The sequence below is a fragment of the Cydia amplana genome, chromosome 7, assembly GCF_948474715.1.
Source record: "Cydia amplana chromosome 7, ilCydAmpl1.1, whole genome shotgun sequence".
NCBI lineage: Eukaryota > Metazoa > Arthropoda > Insecta > Lepidoptera > Tortricidae > Cydia > Cydia amplana.
Window position 1 is genome coordinate 15,906,837 of NC_086075.1, and position 13,130 is coordinate 15,919,966.

General features: G+C 40.2%; 1 protein-coding gene and 2 non-coding genes across 3 annotated transcripts in view; all 3 read left to right on the forward strand.

Annotated features, from left to right (window-relative positions):
• Nucleotides 1-13,130, forward strand: part of LOC134649648 (intermembrane lipid transfer protein Vps13) — a 122,667-nt gene that overhangs the window by 42,783 nt on the left and 66,754 nt on the right. The window contains exons 22-31 of the mRNA XM_063504486.1: nt 229-384; nt 1,965-2,204; nt 3,077-3,292; nt 3,729-4,001; nt 5,339-5,505; nt 6,061-6,191; nt 6,751-6,929; nt 8,289-8,450; nt 9,654-9,873; nt 12,048-12,194. Coding sequence (XP_063360556.1) covers nt 229-384; nt 1,965-2,204; nt 3,077-3,292; nt 3,729-4,001; nt 5,339-5,505; nt 6,061-6,191; nt 6,751-6,929; nt 8,289-8,450; nt 9,654-9,873; nt 12,048-12,194 — 1,891 coding nt within the window. The remainder of the gene's footprint in view (nt 1-228; nt 385-1,964; nt 2,205-3,076; nt 3,293-3,728; nt 4,002-5,338; nt 5,506-6,060; nt 6,192-6,750; nt 6,930-8,288; nt 8,451-9,653; nt 9,874-12,047; nt 12,195-13,130) is intronic.
• On the forward strand, nt 4,172-4,333 carry LOC134649905 (U1 spliceosomal RNA). The gene has a single exon (XR_010097000.1). It is a non-coding gene; the product is annotated as a U1 spliceosomal RNA (small nuclear RNA).
• LOC134649918 (U1 spliceosomal RNA) lies at nt 7,200-7,361 on the forward strand. Its single transcript, XR_010097013.1, has one exon. It is a non-coding gene; the product is annotated as a U1 spliceosomal RNA (small nuclear RNA).

Sequence of the window (13,130 nt, forward strand, 5' to 3'; positions counted from 1 at the left end):
TTATCCTTTAACACATTCGCTGCCAAAAATCCGCAAGGTGGGTTAATTTTTTATTGAAAATGGGTTTCTTGGCTGAAAGTGTTAAGTGGGTGTTAAGGGGTTTTGTAATTAGGTACAAGAGTAAATAGATAACCAGTTTAGCGATTTTTACGCGAATGGTCACTGAGATGTCAATGTATCATAAAATAAAGTTTCATATTGTAAAGTGTGTAATATTTTATTTTGCAGATATTAAAAGTCCTAGGCGGAGACGTGATGAACGTCCAAGTGGTGATGTACAACCTTGAACAGGGCAATAACATCAGCGACGTCAACATGAGCGTGGACGCGCAGATCAACTGCCTCAGGATAGTGTTCCTCAACTGGTTCGTCAGTTCTATGCTGGTAGGTTGACTGTAAAGATCATCATTTATTCATGGTCATTCTTAGCATCTTAGGATGGTTATAATATCAATATCATACATGTAGACAGGAAAGATGCATTTATTGTTGCATAGGATGAGTAAAAACAACATCAGTGACGTCAAAATATCCGATGACGCGCAGATCAACTGCCTCAGGATAGTGTTCCTCAACTGGTTCGTCAATTCTATGCCGGTAGGTTGATTGTAAAGATTATCATTTATTCATGGTCATTCTTAGCATCTTAGGCTGGTTATAATATCAATATTATACATGTAGACAGGAAATATGCATTTATTGTTGTATAGGATGAGTAAAAACAACATCAGTGACGTCAAAATATCCGATGACGCGCAGATCAACTGCCTCAGGATAGTGTTCCTCAACTGGCTCGTCAATTCTATGCCGGTAGGTTGATTGTAAAGATTATCATTTATTCATGGTCATTCTTAGCATCTTAGGCTGGTTATAATATCAATATTATACATGTAGACAGGAAATATGCATTTATTGTTGTATAGGATGAGTAAAAACAACATCAGTGACGTCAAAATATCCGATGACGCGCAGATCAACTGCCTCAGGATAGTGTTCCTCAACTGGCTCGTCAATTCTATGCTGGTAGGTTGACTGTAAAGATTATCATTTATTCATGGTCATTCTTAGGCCGTAGCATCTTAGGCTGGTTATAATATCAATATCCTCCGCCTGTTCACCTGTCACATTCTAACTCTTAAAATTAACATTTTGAAGAGTTAAAATGATTTTTTCAAACTAAACACACGATTTAGTCTACACATCTGCTACTAGATGTCGCTAGTAGTTCTTTTAAATGCTTACTTATTTGAATAATATTCATGTTTTTATTCATGTTTAACATGGGCAATGCTGTTATAAATAAATACTGAAGAGAACGATTTATAATAGCTTTCTGTATTTATTTCTAGTAAATACGTAATTAAATAATGAAATTGCGATTTGCTCAGAGTTTAGTTTACCTAAACTAAAACAGATGGCGCTAGTAGTAGTCGTGCTTACTTGCTCAAGTACTTATTTTTTTATTTATCTTAAAAGGAGCAAAATATAATTCTAGAGTATAATTATTTGTTAGCGTTGATGTCCCTTTAAAAATCAGAGAGAGAGAGAGAGAAAATCGACTTTTCGAGCAAATAGTATCACTACACCAGCCTAAGGTTCACCTGATAGGTATTAGGTACCTCTCCTATACATATCTGTATTCAAGTTGCGAACAGCCATGTCAATCTAATAGCAATTTAACACTAAGCGTTTATTCATAATGAACATTACGAAAATTATTTTTACAGTACATATGGGGCTACTTTTCCGCACTAGTGCGTAAAATAGCACTTTTCGTGCGTATGTCGAAACTTTAAAGTGCCATATGTACTGTAAAACGTTGTTCGATACACGTGCGAATAGGTAATTCGCAACTCGTGTCGATTTAAAACACTCCCTTCGGTCGTGTTTTAATTTATCGCCACTCGTTTCGAATTTTCTCTTTTCCGCACTTGTATCGTAAATAACAAATTTCTTTTTTTCAGGAATTCCTAAATAATTTCCAAACAGCCCAACAAGCTATCATAGAGGCGTCCTCACAAGCGGTCGAGTCCGCCCGCGCCAACGTACAAAACGCGTACGAAAACTCCACCAAACTAGCGTTGAAAGTTCGTCTGGCGGCACCCATTATAGTGGTGCCTGAGAACTCGAAGAGTAAAAAGGCGTTGCTGGTTGATTTGGGCCGGATGACGCTACAAAATAAGTTCGTTGATTTGGAAGTTCAGGTAAGATAGGTCATGTAGATCTTTATACTTCATCATCCTCGACAAACGTCCCGGTTTTTCGCCACGGCTTATGGAAGCTTGAGGTCCGCTTGGCAACTAATCCCAGGAATTGGCATAGCCACTAGATTTTACGAAAGCGACTGCCATCTGGCATTGGGATTAATCCGGTTTCCTCGCGATGCGAGTCGGCCCGCGCCAACGTACAAAATGCGTACCAGAACTCCACCAAACTAGCGTTGAAAGTTCGTCTGGCGGCACCCATTATAGTGGTGCCTGAGAACTCGAAGAGTAAAAAGGCGTTGCTGGTTGATTTGGGCCGGATGACGCTACAAAATAAGTTCGTTGATTTGGAAGTTCAGGTAAGATGGTCATGTAGATCTTTATACTTCATAATCTTCGTCGACAAACGTCCCGGCTTTTCGCCACGGCTATGTAAACATGGGGTCCGCTTGGCAACTAATCCCAGTAATTAGCCACTAGATTTTACGAAAGCGACTGCCATCCAACCCAGAGTGGAAACTAGACCTTATTGGGATTAATCCGGTTTCCTCGCGATGTTTTTCTTCACCGAAAAGCTACTGGTAAATATCAAATGATATATCGTACATAGATATGGATAAGGATTTTAGCTAAAAAAAAAACGTTTCCTTAATTATTTTATGGCGTTTTAACACATTTACTGCCAGCGACTCGCTAGGGGAGTTCACTGTTCGTAGGCGCTTTTCGCTACATACGGTTTTTCCCGTGTTATCGGCTACGCTCGTAGCGCGTAGCTCGCGCTGGCCCTGAATATTCTGAAAATTCATGGCTCATAAAAGTCATAACATAAAATTGGGACTGACCCAAACTTTTGGAATTTCTTTTGATTCCAGAACGTCAGCAACAAAGTGACGGTAGACGAACTAACCCTCGAGTTAGAAGACATCCGTCTTTCCTGCGTGAGTTTAGTGGACGATATGACGGCGGTGAAAGACGAAAGGAAGCTTCTGAAACCTACGAGCTTGAAGTTGTTTGTGAAGAGAAGCCTCTCGACCTGGTACGAGCCTCTGCCAGACTTGGACTTATCAGGGAGACTTAAGACTATTTCGGTAAGTTTATTAAACCAAAGAGAACCGATTTTTACCCCCGTGTTACTCTTGTGGTATCACGGATCATGCATTTTCCATTTCCCTTTCTACTCCCTTATAAGATTATTTCTGGGATTACGGATATCTTAGGGTGGTATTCCACCTGTCTATTTCTTTGTCCAATGTGTGTTTTGTCTCACATTTTGCTTGAGAGAGAGAGTGAGACGCCATTAAATTGGACAAACATATTGGACAGATGGAATACCACCCTTACCAGTCCTTACGTAATAATTGAGGTAATTAGCTATTCAAATCCGTGATTCGCTCCAATCACATTAGTGTCTGATAATTTGTGAAACGTGTAAGTTATCATAGAGATGGCAACCATGAAATTAAGTTTTTCAAGTTTTCAATATACTTGATGAGTTGATGGTAAATCAGAACATTAATTTTCCAGATCAGAGTTGGCCACAGCGACTACAGAAGTATCATGAAAATTCTCAATCAGAACCTTCAAGAGGGGCAGAAGACGGAGGTGAAATCTCATGCCAGCGTCCCAAAGGCCACGTCTAAAGCGGCCGTAAGAAGTACGAGCAAGCAAGACGCGCGGAAAACCACGACAGCTTCCATTGAAGCGGTGAAAGATGTGGATGTCAGGAAACCGAGGACAACCATCAAGTTTGCTTTTACCATGGATAGTTTTGTCATTGACTTGGTGAACACTACCTCTGTAAGTATATAATGTACATTGCTCATATCATAACATATCACTGCGTTGTACAAAAGTTAGTTCTAATATTTGCCGCTAGATGTCGCTGTGCGCTCCGCGTCGGGATCGTACATCGCGGTGTTAAGATTTTTCCACGAATGAGGACCCTCGCTGCGTACTGTAGTGAACTCATACTTACCTGGCATAGGGGATACCGTGATCAAGAAGGCGGTTCCCCCAGGGCGAGACTCTTCCATTGCACTGCGGTTGGGTTGACCCTTGCGATTATCCCTAATGTGGATAACTCGGATGCGTAATTTTTGGTAGTGGGGACTGCGTACGCGCCGTCCCCCCCATATTTACTTAAAAATTCTGAATTTAACATTAGCGATGTGACGAGTCCACTTTTTTTCAATTCGAATCATTCGAATTGATTCGGCCGCTGATTCGAATTCAAAATCGAGTTGACTCGACTCGACGATTCGCGTGGTTCGAGACAAGGTCACAGGCGCGGAGCGAGTTGAGACGGCCAGTTACGCGGCAGTTGTTGTAAAAAGTACCTTCAGGGCACGGAATTAAGGTTTATTTTTGAATGGCCATACTAGCAGTGAACTCGAGTTGGGATACTTGGGATGGCGAATCAAGCGGCAGTTGTTGTAAAAAGAACCTTCGGGTTACGGAATTAAGGTTTATTTTTGAATGGTCATAGTACCAACTCGAGTTGAGCCGGCGAATCGAGCGGCAGTTGTTGTAAAAAGAGCCTTCAGGCTACGGTATTAAGGTTTATTTTTGAATGGCCTTAGTAGCAGTGTGATAGCGTTGACTCGGCTCGGCGAGTTGGCGAATTGGCGATTCATTCGCCGAGTTAGCTAGTGGTCGAGTTGATTCGAATTGCCAATAGTCTTGATTCGAATCAACTCATCTGTAGGCTGATTCGAATCAGATAACTCGACTCGCCCATCGCTATTTAACATCATGGAAGTAAAGTGCTTGTTGAAGACAATGATGTTTGGACTTTAGAGATCTAACCGATTTGAATAACTGAAGGAATGTAGATTGTAGTGTGTTCCACTTGAATAACGTTCACATCACGTTCCGTTCATTTTGTTATGGCGCATCAGTTAAGATCGGTTTTCCTAGGATAGCGGTGCCGTCATATAGCGGCCGTCTCCATACTAAATAATACGGCTAAATATGGATGTCGTAGTATTTGTATGGAGACGGCCGCTGTATGACGGCACCGCTTTCGGAGGAAACCAAAGCTTTAGCGGATTTTAGTACAATAGTGAATAATTATAATTTCTTAATAACCTCACTTTTAAAACGAATGGCTTATACGTTGGTCGTATAACTTTCAGAATCTCGCACCAGGAACCGAAAGCGACATCGAACTGGCGCGCTTCTGCCTAGCACTCTTCTCCGTAAAAGGCCGCATGTTCTCTGATAACTCTATCAATACGTCGCTACTTCTAGTGGACTGCACTTTAGACGATACCAGGCCCGATCGTGGCGCGAAGTTAACCAGGTATATAATGTCAACATTTGATTGAAACTCAACGAGGTCGTAAAAGTCTATCTCAATGATTTTACATACATCTCTAGTTCGTTAATGTCCGTTTTTAGGGTTCCGTACCCAAAGGGTAAAAACGGGACCCTATTACTAAGACTCCGCTGTCCGTCCGTCCGTCCGTCTGTCACCAGGCTGTATCTCATGAACCGTGATAGCTAGACAGTTGAAATTTTCACAGATGATGTATTTCTGTTGCCGCTATAACAACAAATACTAAAAACAGAATGAAATAAAGATTTAAGTGGGGCTCCCATACAACAAACGTGATTTTTGACCGAAATTAAGCAACGTCGGGCGGGGTCAGTACTTGGATGGGTGACCGTTTTTTTGCTTGTTTTGCTCTATTTTTAGTTGATGGTGCGGAACCCTCCGTGCGCGAGTCCGACTCGCACTTGGCCGGTTTTTATATGATAGCTAACAATGCCGTATTTAAGCATAAAATGCCAACTACATATATTTAGTATAAATGTTCTTGGTTTTTAGAATCATTTCTATTTATCGTGCCTTCAGGTACTTAGAGCGTCGCCGAGAGTCTGGAGATATGATGCCTGATGTTGCCAAGGAACCCTTGATGGCAGCCCCAGACAAGATACGAAGTATGATCGACATCACATACACTATGAAGAATCAAGACACATACAGTAAGTTACATTTTTTATATAAGCGAAAACTATGCTTTTGCTTTGAAGTGTTCGGAAATATTTTTTATATTTGTTATATAACGTAAGGGGGTGCAGACTCAGAAATATGTCGACTTACAATTTAATTTTCGTAAAGAATAAACAGAGATAATTGTCGTTGTCCTAAAAACGTAATATATTGCGTTTTTAACCCCCGACGCAAAAAGAGGGAGAGAATGTCTGTCTGTCTGTGGCATCGTAGCTCTCAAACAGATGGACCGATTTCGATGTGGTTTGGAGAAATTTGGTGGTGGTAAAAAGATATCTCGTGGTGGTCCTAAGCTATGTTTGTTAAAAATCGAACCTGCAGTTTGAAAGAGTATCAGCTGTTTTCCAAAATGATATGTATTAGGTATTGAAAAAAAAAATCATTTAATAGTAATTTTTTTAAACTGTACACAACTATGTTTAAGATTTACTTAAGTTTTTTTGTTTATCTTAAAGTGGTCCTTCGTTTCAAATACTGATATTATGAGCTTTTTTATCGACATACTCGACTATAATTTGTTTCTTCTTTCAGTCGACATAAGGGTGTTTAGTTTCAATCTCATCCTGGCCATGGACTTCCTGAACAAAATAGCGGATTTCATGAAAACAGGACTAGAGGAGGAGGCTTCTGAAGATCCCTTGGAGGAAGCCCCCGAAAACAAGTCCCCGCACGTTGTGAACAAGCTTGAAAAACCATCAGAGGTTCCTCAGGTTAGTACAGTAGCACCTAAAATAAGTTTTTTTTTTCAAAAATTCATATAAGCTTTTATCGCTAACTATACTTTTCTTTCAACAAGTAATGAATACTTATCGTGACAATTCTAACAAAGTCAAACACAAGGTTGCATTTTTTTTTATTACGGAGTTATAATGGTCACATTTGCCGCTAGATGTCGCTGTGGTTAACGCGTCGGAATCGTACATCGCGGTGTTAAGATTTTTCCACGAATGAGGACCCTCGCTGCGTACTGTAGTGAACTCATACTTACCTGGCATAGGGGATACCGTGATCAAGAAGGCGGTTCCCCCAGGGCGAGACTCTTCCATTGCACTGCGGTTGGGTTGACCCTTGCGATTATCCCTAATGTGGATAACTCGGATGCGTAATTTTTGGTAGTGGGGACTGCGTACGCGCCGTCCCCCCCTGTAAACATAAAAAGAAAATCTGGGGACACGGCAGTGCCCCCGCCAAGTCGAGCGCGAAGCGAATACTGCCGTACCATCCTTTACTGGAACCATTTCGCCGCATTTTCAGGCCCCTATTTGAGAACCTCTGGATAAGACCAGAACGCAGAAATCTTTCGTCATCTAGCTTTCACATACTTAAAATCCAAAATTTCAAGTCTGTAGGTCATTTAGTTCTGAAGTTAAGCGAAAGCAAACTTTCGCATTTATGACACACACTCACTCACTCATGATCATCAGAATAGTACTTCCCATAAACTCAGAGAGCTGAAATTTGGTACAGAGTTAGGGTTTAATGGCCACATAAAGGGAAAACCTAAAAATATTGCAGTATCAGTCACGTTTTAAAGATCTAAGAACTGCATAAGTAAGTTTGTAATCCCATATAAATATATGATATTACAAAGTTACAGTTGCAGTTCCCACAAATATTAGGTAAAGTAAAGGTACACTACGATGTACGATGTGAGTATGAATGAAGATATGTTTAGTTATGATATGTGTATACATAGTATGGGTATGAGTACCCGAAAAGAAGGACTGCCTACAAAAAGAGATGAGATCCCATCAAAAACATTACATGTAAAAAGGTGCAAGTCTCGCAACGCTTTTACTACAAAAAAGTTTTGAGATGTAATGTGAAACCGAGTCGGTTATTTTAATCAGTGCCAGGGGGTGTTAAAACCGTATCAATAAGATATCTTTAATTTGTAATACATATAATGACTTGGCAATCGCACATAATGCTTTACTCGTACCGTACTCGTAAATATGTGTAATGCTCAATCTATGTTCAATTAGAATTATTTTTAATAGGTGACGATGATCCTTTTGTCATTATGCAGCCGTACTCCTATGTCATCACTTCGTCTTTTGTCCTTACAGGTAGTAGCGGTGAAAAAGAAGCGAACCTCAACCGTGACGCAACCAGCGGAGCCGCAACCGCAAAAGTTGTCCATGATGACAGTCAACATAAAGATCGAGCAACCCGATATCATCTTGGTTGAGTCGCTCGAGCAGAGAACATGCGATGCCTTGGTGCTTAATGTGAGTATCTTTAACACTTACTTTACCGTTCGTAAGCCTTCTTGCAACGATATAAGGTTTACTATTAGTCTGCTAAGTATAAATGTAAAAGAAAAAGGCCTGTCCATTATGACCGTCAGCATAAAAATCGAGCAGCTAGACATTATCCTTGTGGAGTCACTCGAATAGAAAACATACGATGCCTTGATGCTTATTGTTAGTACATACCTACGTAACAAAATCATTATTGTGTTATGTTGCTTTTAATATTCTTTGTTTCCTCCCGTGACATTTTTAACCTGGAGATCTCATCGGAAACCAACGCTGGAAGTCGCCAGCATCATGATCACGCCATTTCGTGGCACTTTCTTGTTTCTGTAATGAAATGCCTGTGTCATATGGACAGACGGATATGAAACTGAGGGTTCCGTTTTGGTAATTTCTGCTACGGAACCTTTAAAATTGGAATCCGAGAATACATATCATTTTACCGAAGTGTATACAGTCAAAACTATATATGACACCGTAAGATTGTGAACCCGTTAGTTTATAATCTAACGTAGGTTAGGTTAGGTTAGATTATAATCTCCCTACCGTCAGTTTATAATGTAACCAGCGAGATTATAATATGACGAGTGTTTACAATTTTACGGTGACATATATATAGTATACAGTGTGTAAGTCAAATACGGGCAATAAATTAAACCAGATATAGAATTTACCCGTCTTATCATTAATTAAGATGTTTTTTTAAGTTACACTTAATTATGACCCCGTGATTAATTTTTTCCACATGTACCGAGCAGCAATGTACTGTAAACATTAAGATACAGAAGATGATAATGACATTACGAGATACGAGCTTTTCATAGTAACTGCCAACAAGCGTTGAAGCGTTTGTATGGTTAAAATTTTCAATGCATTTCTAAGTAAAATCTATCTCAATATACTTTTTTTAGGTCCTATGCTAACCACCGTTTAAATATTCGCCCGTATTGGATTTACACACTGTATTAATAAATTTATAAAATGTGTGTGAGGAATGTTATGAAAGTAACGGAAGCGAAGGAGGTATGTCAGGATCGTAGCAAGTGGAAATCCGTGGTCTCTGCCTACCCCTCCGGGAAATAGGCGTGATTATATGTATTTATTAATAAAACTATTCGCACACAACAGTGTTCGCTACTTATTCAAGATATTTAATGAGCATGTCAACATTTCCAGATGGAAGCTCGTTTTAAGCTACGCAAGAACGAAGAGCGTATGGTCGCCGATGGTGGCATCTCCGGCCTGCAAATGGTCATCCGCACTCTCGGCAAAGCAGAGAAAAGCCACCGTTATTTGCTCGAACCGGCCAATATGTCTTTTGCGTTGTCACAGCCGCCGAGCTGCGGCATGCATGTTGACGTCGCCATATCAAATATTAAGATCACCGTGTCGCCCGGTAAGTGAATGTATACTTGTTACTAGAGATGCACCGGATATCCGGTTACTATCCGGTATCCGGCCTATCCGGCCGTTATTTTAGTATCCGGCCGGATACCGGATATTGACCTACTATCCGTCCGGATACCGGATAGTGAAATTAACACATTTTGGGGTAAAAAATGGAATCTAAAAAACAGTCACGGTCATAATGCTAACGACACAGTAGATAGAAATGTATACGTAACCAATGTCACACAATACACTTATTTGTTTACACAAAAATACGCGCGCGCACTTGTAACTATGTTACTACGTAATGACATGATAAAACTCGTAAAGCTTTGGATTCCTCCGAAAACGGTGCCGTCATATTACGGCCGCTATATAGCGTTGACTGACGTCACTAGAACGTTGTCTATGTAAACAAGATGGCGCGGTTTCCTAGACGGCGTTACGTTACGTTGATTGTCAACGTAACGTAAGATGACGGCCATCATGACCTTGTCGATAGTTTCGTGAACGTTTTATTAGATAGCGGTGACGCCATTTTGAATAAATGACACGAGATTTGAATAAATGATTCCGTACTACGATTATTTTCCTCTTCTGATGATATTTCATCCCCCAAGTAAATTATAGATGATCAAGCAAATCTTGTCAGTAGGAAAAGGCGCGAAATTCAAATTTTCTATGGGACGTTATCCCATCGCGCCTACATTTTTCAAATTTGCCGCTTTGACCTTGGTGGATGACGGTGTGTTATGACGCCGTGATACTTTCCACATGTCGCCACCGTAAAGACGGCCGTCTTATGACGGCACCGTTTTCGGAGGAATCCAAAGCTTTACGCTCCTAGAAATGTGTCCGCGCGGACGTTCATTACGAAACAGGTCGAAACCTGCACGACGCGCACCTGCAAAACTCAAAATATAGGTATAGTTCCGCCGGCCGAATATCCGGCGGCCGGATACCGGATATTCGGCCAGTGTCCAGGCCGGATATCCGGTATCCGGCCAAACAACTATCCGTTGCATCTCTACTTGTTACACTTAAAATAGGCTCTGTTCGGGTTGTATAGAAGAATTAGCGTTACCTTTTCGAAATCGCATATTTATAGTTGTAATAGGGATGTTGACATGAATCGCGAATATATAACATGTTATGTTTTTACCATAGCAGGGAGTATTAGAACGCGGAAAATCATATTTTGCATGTGTAAATATGCGTAATAAATTAATTTAAAAATAATGAAATGTATTTAAAATAATGCCCAGTATCACGTGACTGCAAACGCCAATCGGAGCGCGTGACGTAATCACAGTGGAATCACCAAAGACAAGTTATAAAACCTGCCTAAGTGTCTACAGATTATCGTACCGAAACGCGATCTTGGTGCGGTGCGGCGCACGAATCGATAGTGTGTAAGGTGGTGCGTTAAGGACGCAGCTATAAGTTAGAGCGAGAAAGAAGGTCGCTGTCCGATGCGGTAGTGTGTTAAGGCTTTAAAAAAAATTGTCAATTGCCATATAAAGAATTTAAAAAAATGACTGACAGCAGTTTGTTTAAAACGCCGTTACGTCATCAAGGTCACGTGACAGTTTGGAGCGTTTAGGCGCGAAATTGAAACACGAAACTTATTATACATGTTTTTTTATTCAAAATTAATGAATATATTTTTTTAATATTTTTTTCTGTAATTATTACGTGTCTATCTACAAAATGAAACCAGTTCCAAAAAATTGTCAACATCCCTATTGTCTCGGCTGCCGAAATGCAGTATGCATGTTGATGATCACCTTTAAGATTACCGTGTCGCCCGGTAAGTGAATATGTTGTCTTTAGACTTGTTAGACATCTTACTGTTGTTGTCTTCATGTACTCATTTAAAATAGGGCATTTGACCACTAGTCAAATCAGTTTCTTTTTTCGAACTGTCAACACGACTATGCAACTATGGAATTTATATGAAACACTAGCATATGACATCACAATCAAATAACCCACTCTTTATAGTTTTATAGGGATTTTAAAATTGAAATTGAGTCTAATAATAACTGCTGTCTATGTTTCTCTATTAATCTTCTGGTGCTTTATTTCATGCATGGTGTAAAATAATTTATTTTAATACATTATTTAGTCATTAGCGCACTCTCTTATGTATTTCACAGCAATTTTAATATATATTTACAGATATCATAGCACTATTAAACCGCGTGATGGCAACCATGACCAGCTCAGAGGAAGACACCACGCAGCAAGCTGATCGGATCATTATGTACTCTCAGCTGTGGGACATTGCGCCCTTCAAACCTAATACATATTGGTTCTTGAAAACTGGTAAGTTATTGCTTATTTAACATTCTACGTTTACATAGCATACGTAACAACATAGACTAGGAATCCTCTAGACGGAGTTTAGAGCAATTATTTCATGAAACCGATGCTGCGGGGGACGAGGTGAGCAAGTCCCGTGCCGTGATTGGTCCGTTCAAAGACACGGACGTCACACAAAGACACTGACTCGAAAATGGAGTAAAACTACCGTATATTTGTGGCAGAGGGGGTAGCGCTACTATGCTCAGTCTGGAGTATATCTTGTCTGTGCGTAATAATAACAACTTATGTTTTACCAAAAATATAATTGAAGGGATGTTTACAAAAACAACATAACTGACTACACTGGTTGACACCTGAAACGACAATGTTCTTAAAAAAGTGTAACCGCTCTAAGCAGTTATGTTGTTTTTGTAAACATCCCTTCAATTTAAATCCATACCATTGCTCGCACAATGCATACGGTTGTGGTGTTTTCACGCGGCCTCTTATTTTTGCGTAAGGGTGGCATTCCACCTGTCCAATATTTGATCAAATGTGCATTGCGTCTCACTCTCATTAATGAAGACGCAAATAGAAATTTTGATCAAATATTGGACAGGTTTAATATCACCCTAAGGCATATTGTTGTAACTTCGAAAGTAGGCTAATTTTGAAAATTTTGTAGGGTCATATTTGGTTTTATACCGAATCACAAATCGGTTTAAGCTTTGGATTCCTCCGAAAACGGTGCCGTCATATGACGGCCGTCATATAGCGGCAGCAAAAGACGGCCGTCTTTACGGTGGCGACATGTGGAAAGTACCACGGCGTCATAACACACCGTCATCCACCAAGATCAAAGCGGCAAATTTGAAAAATGTAGGCGCGATGGGATAACGTCCCATAGAAAATTTGAATTTCGCGCCTTTTCCTACTGACAAGATTTGCTTGATCATC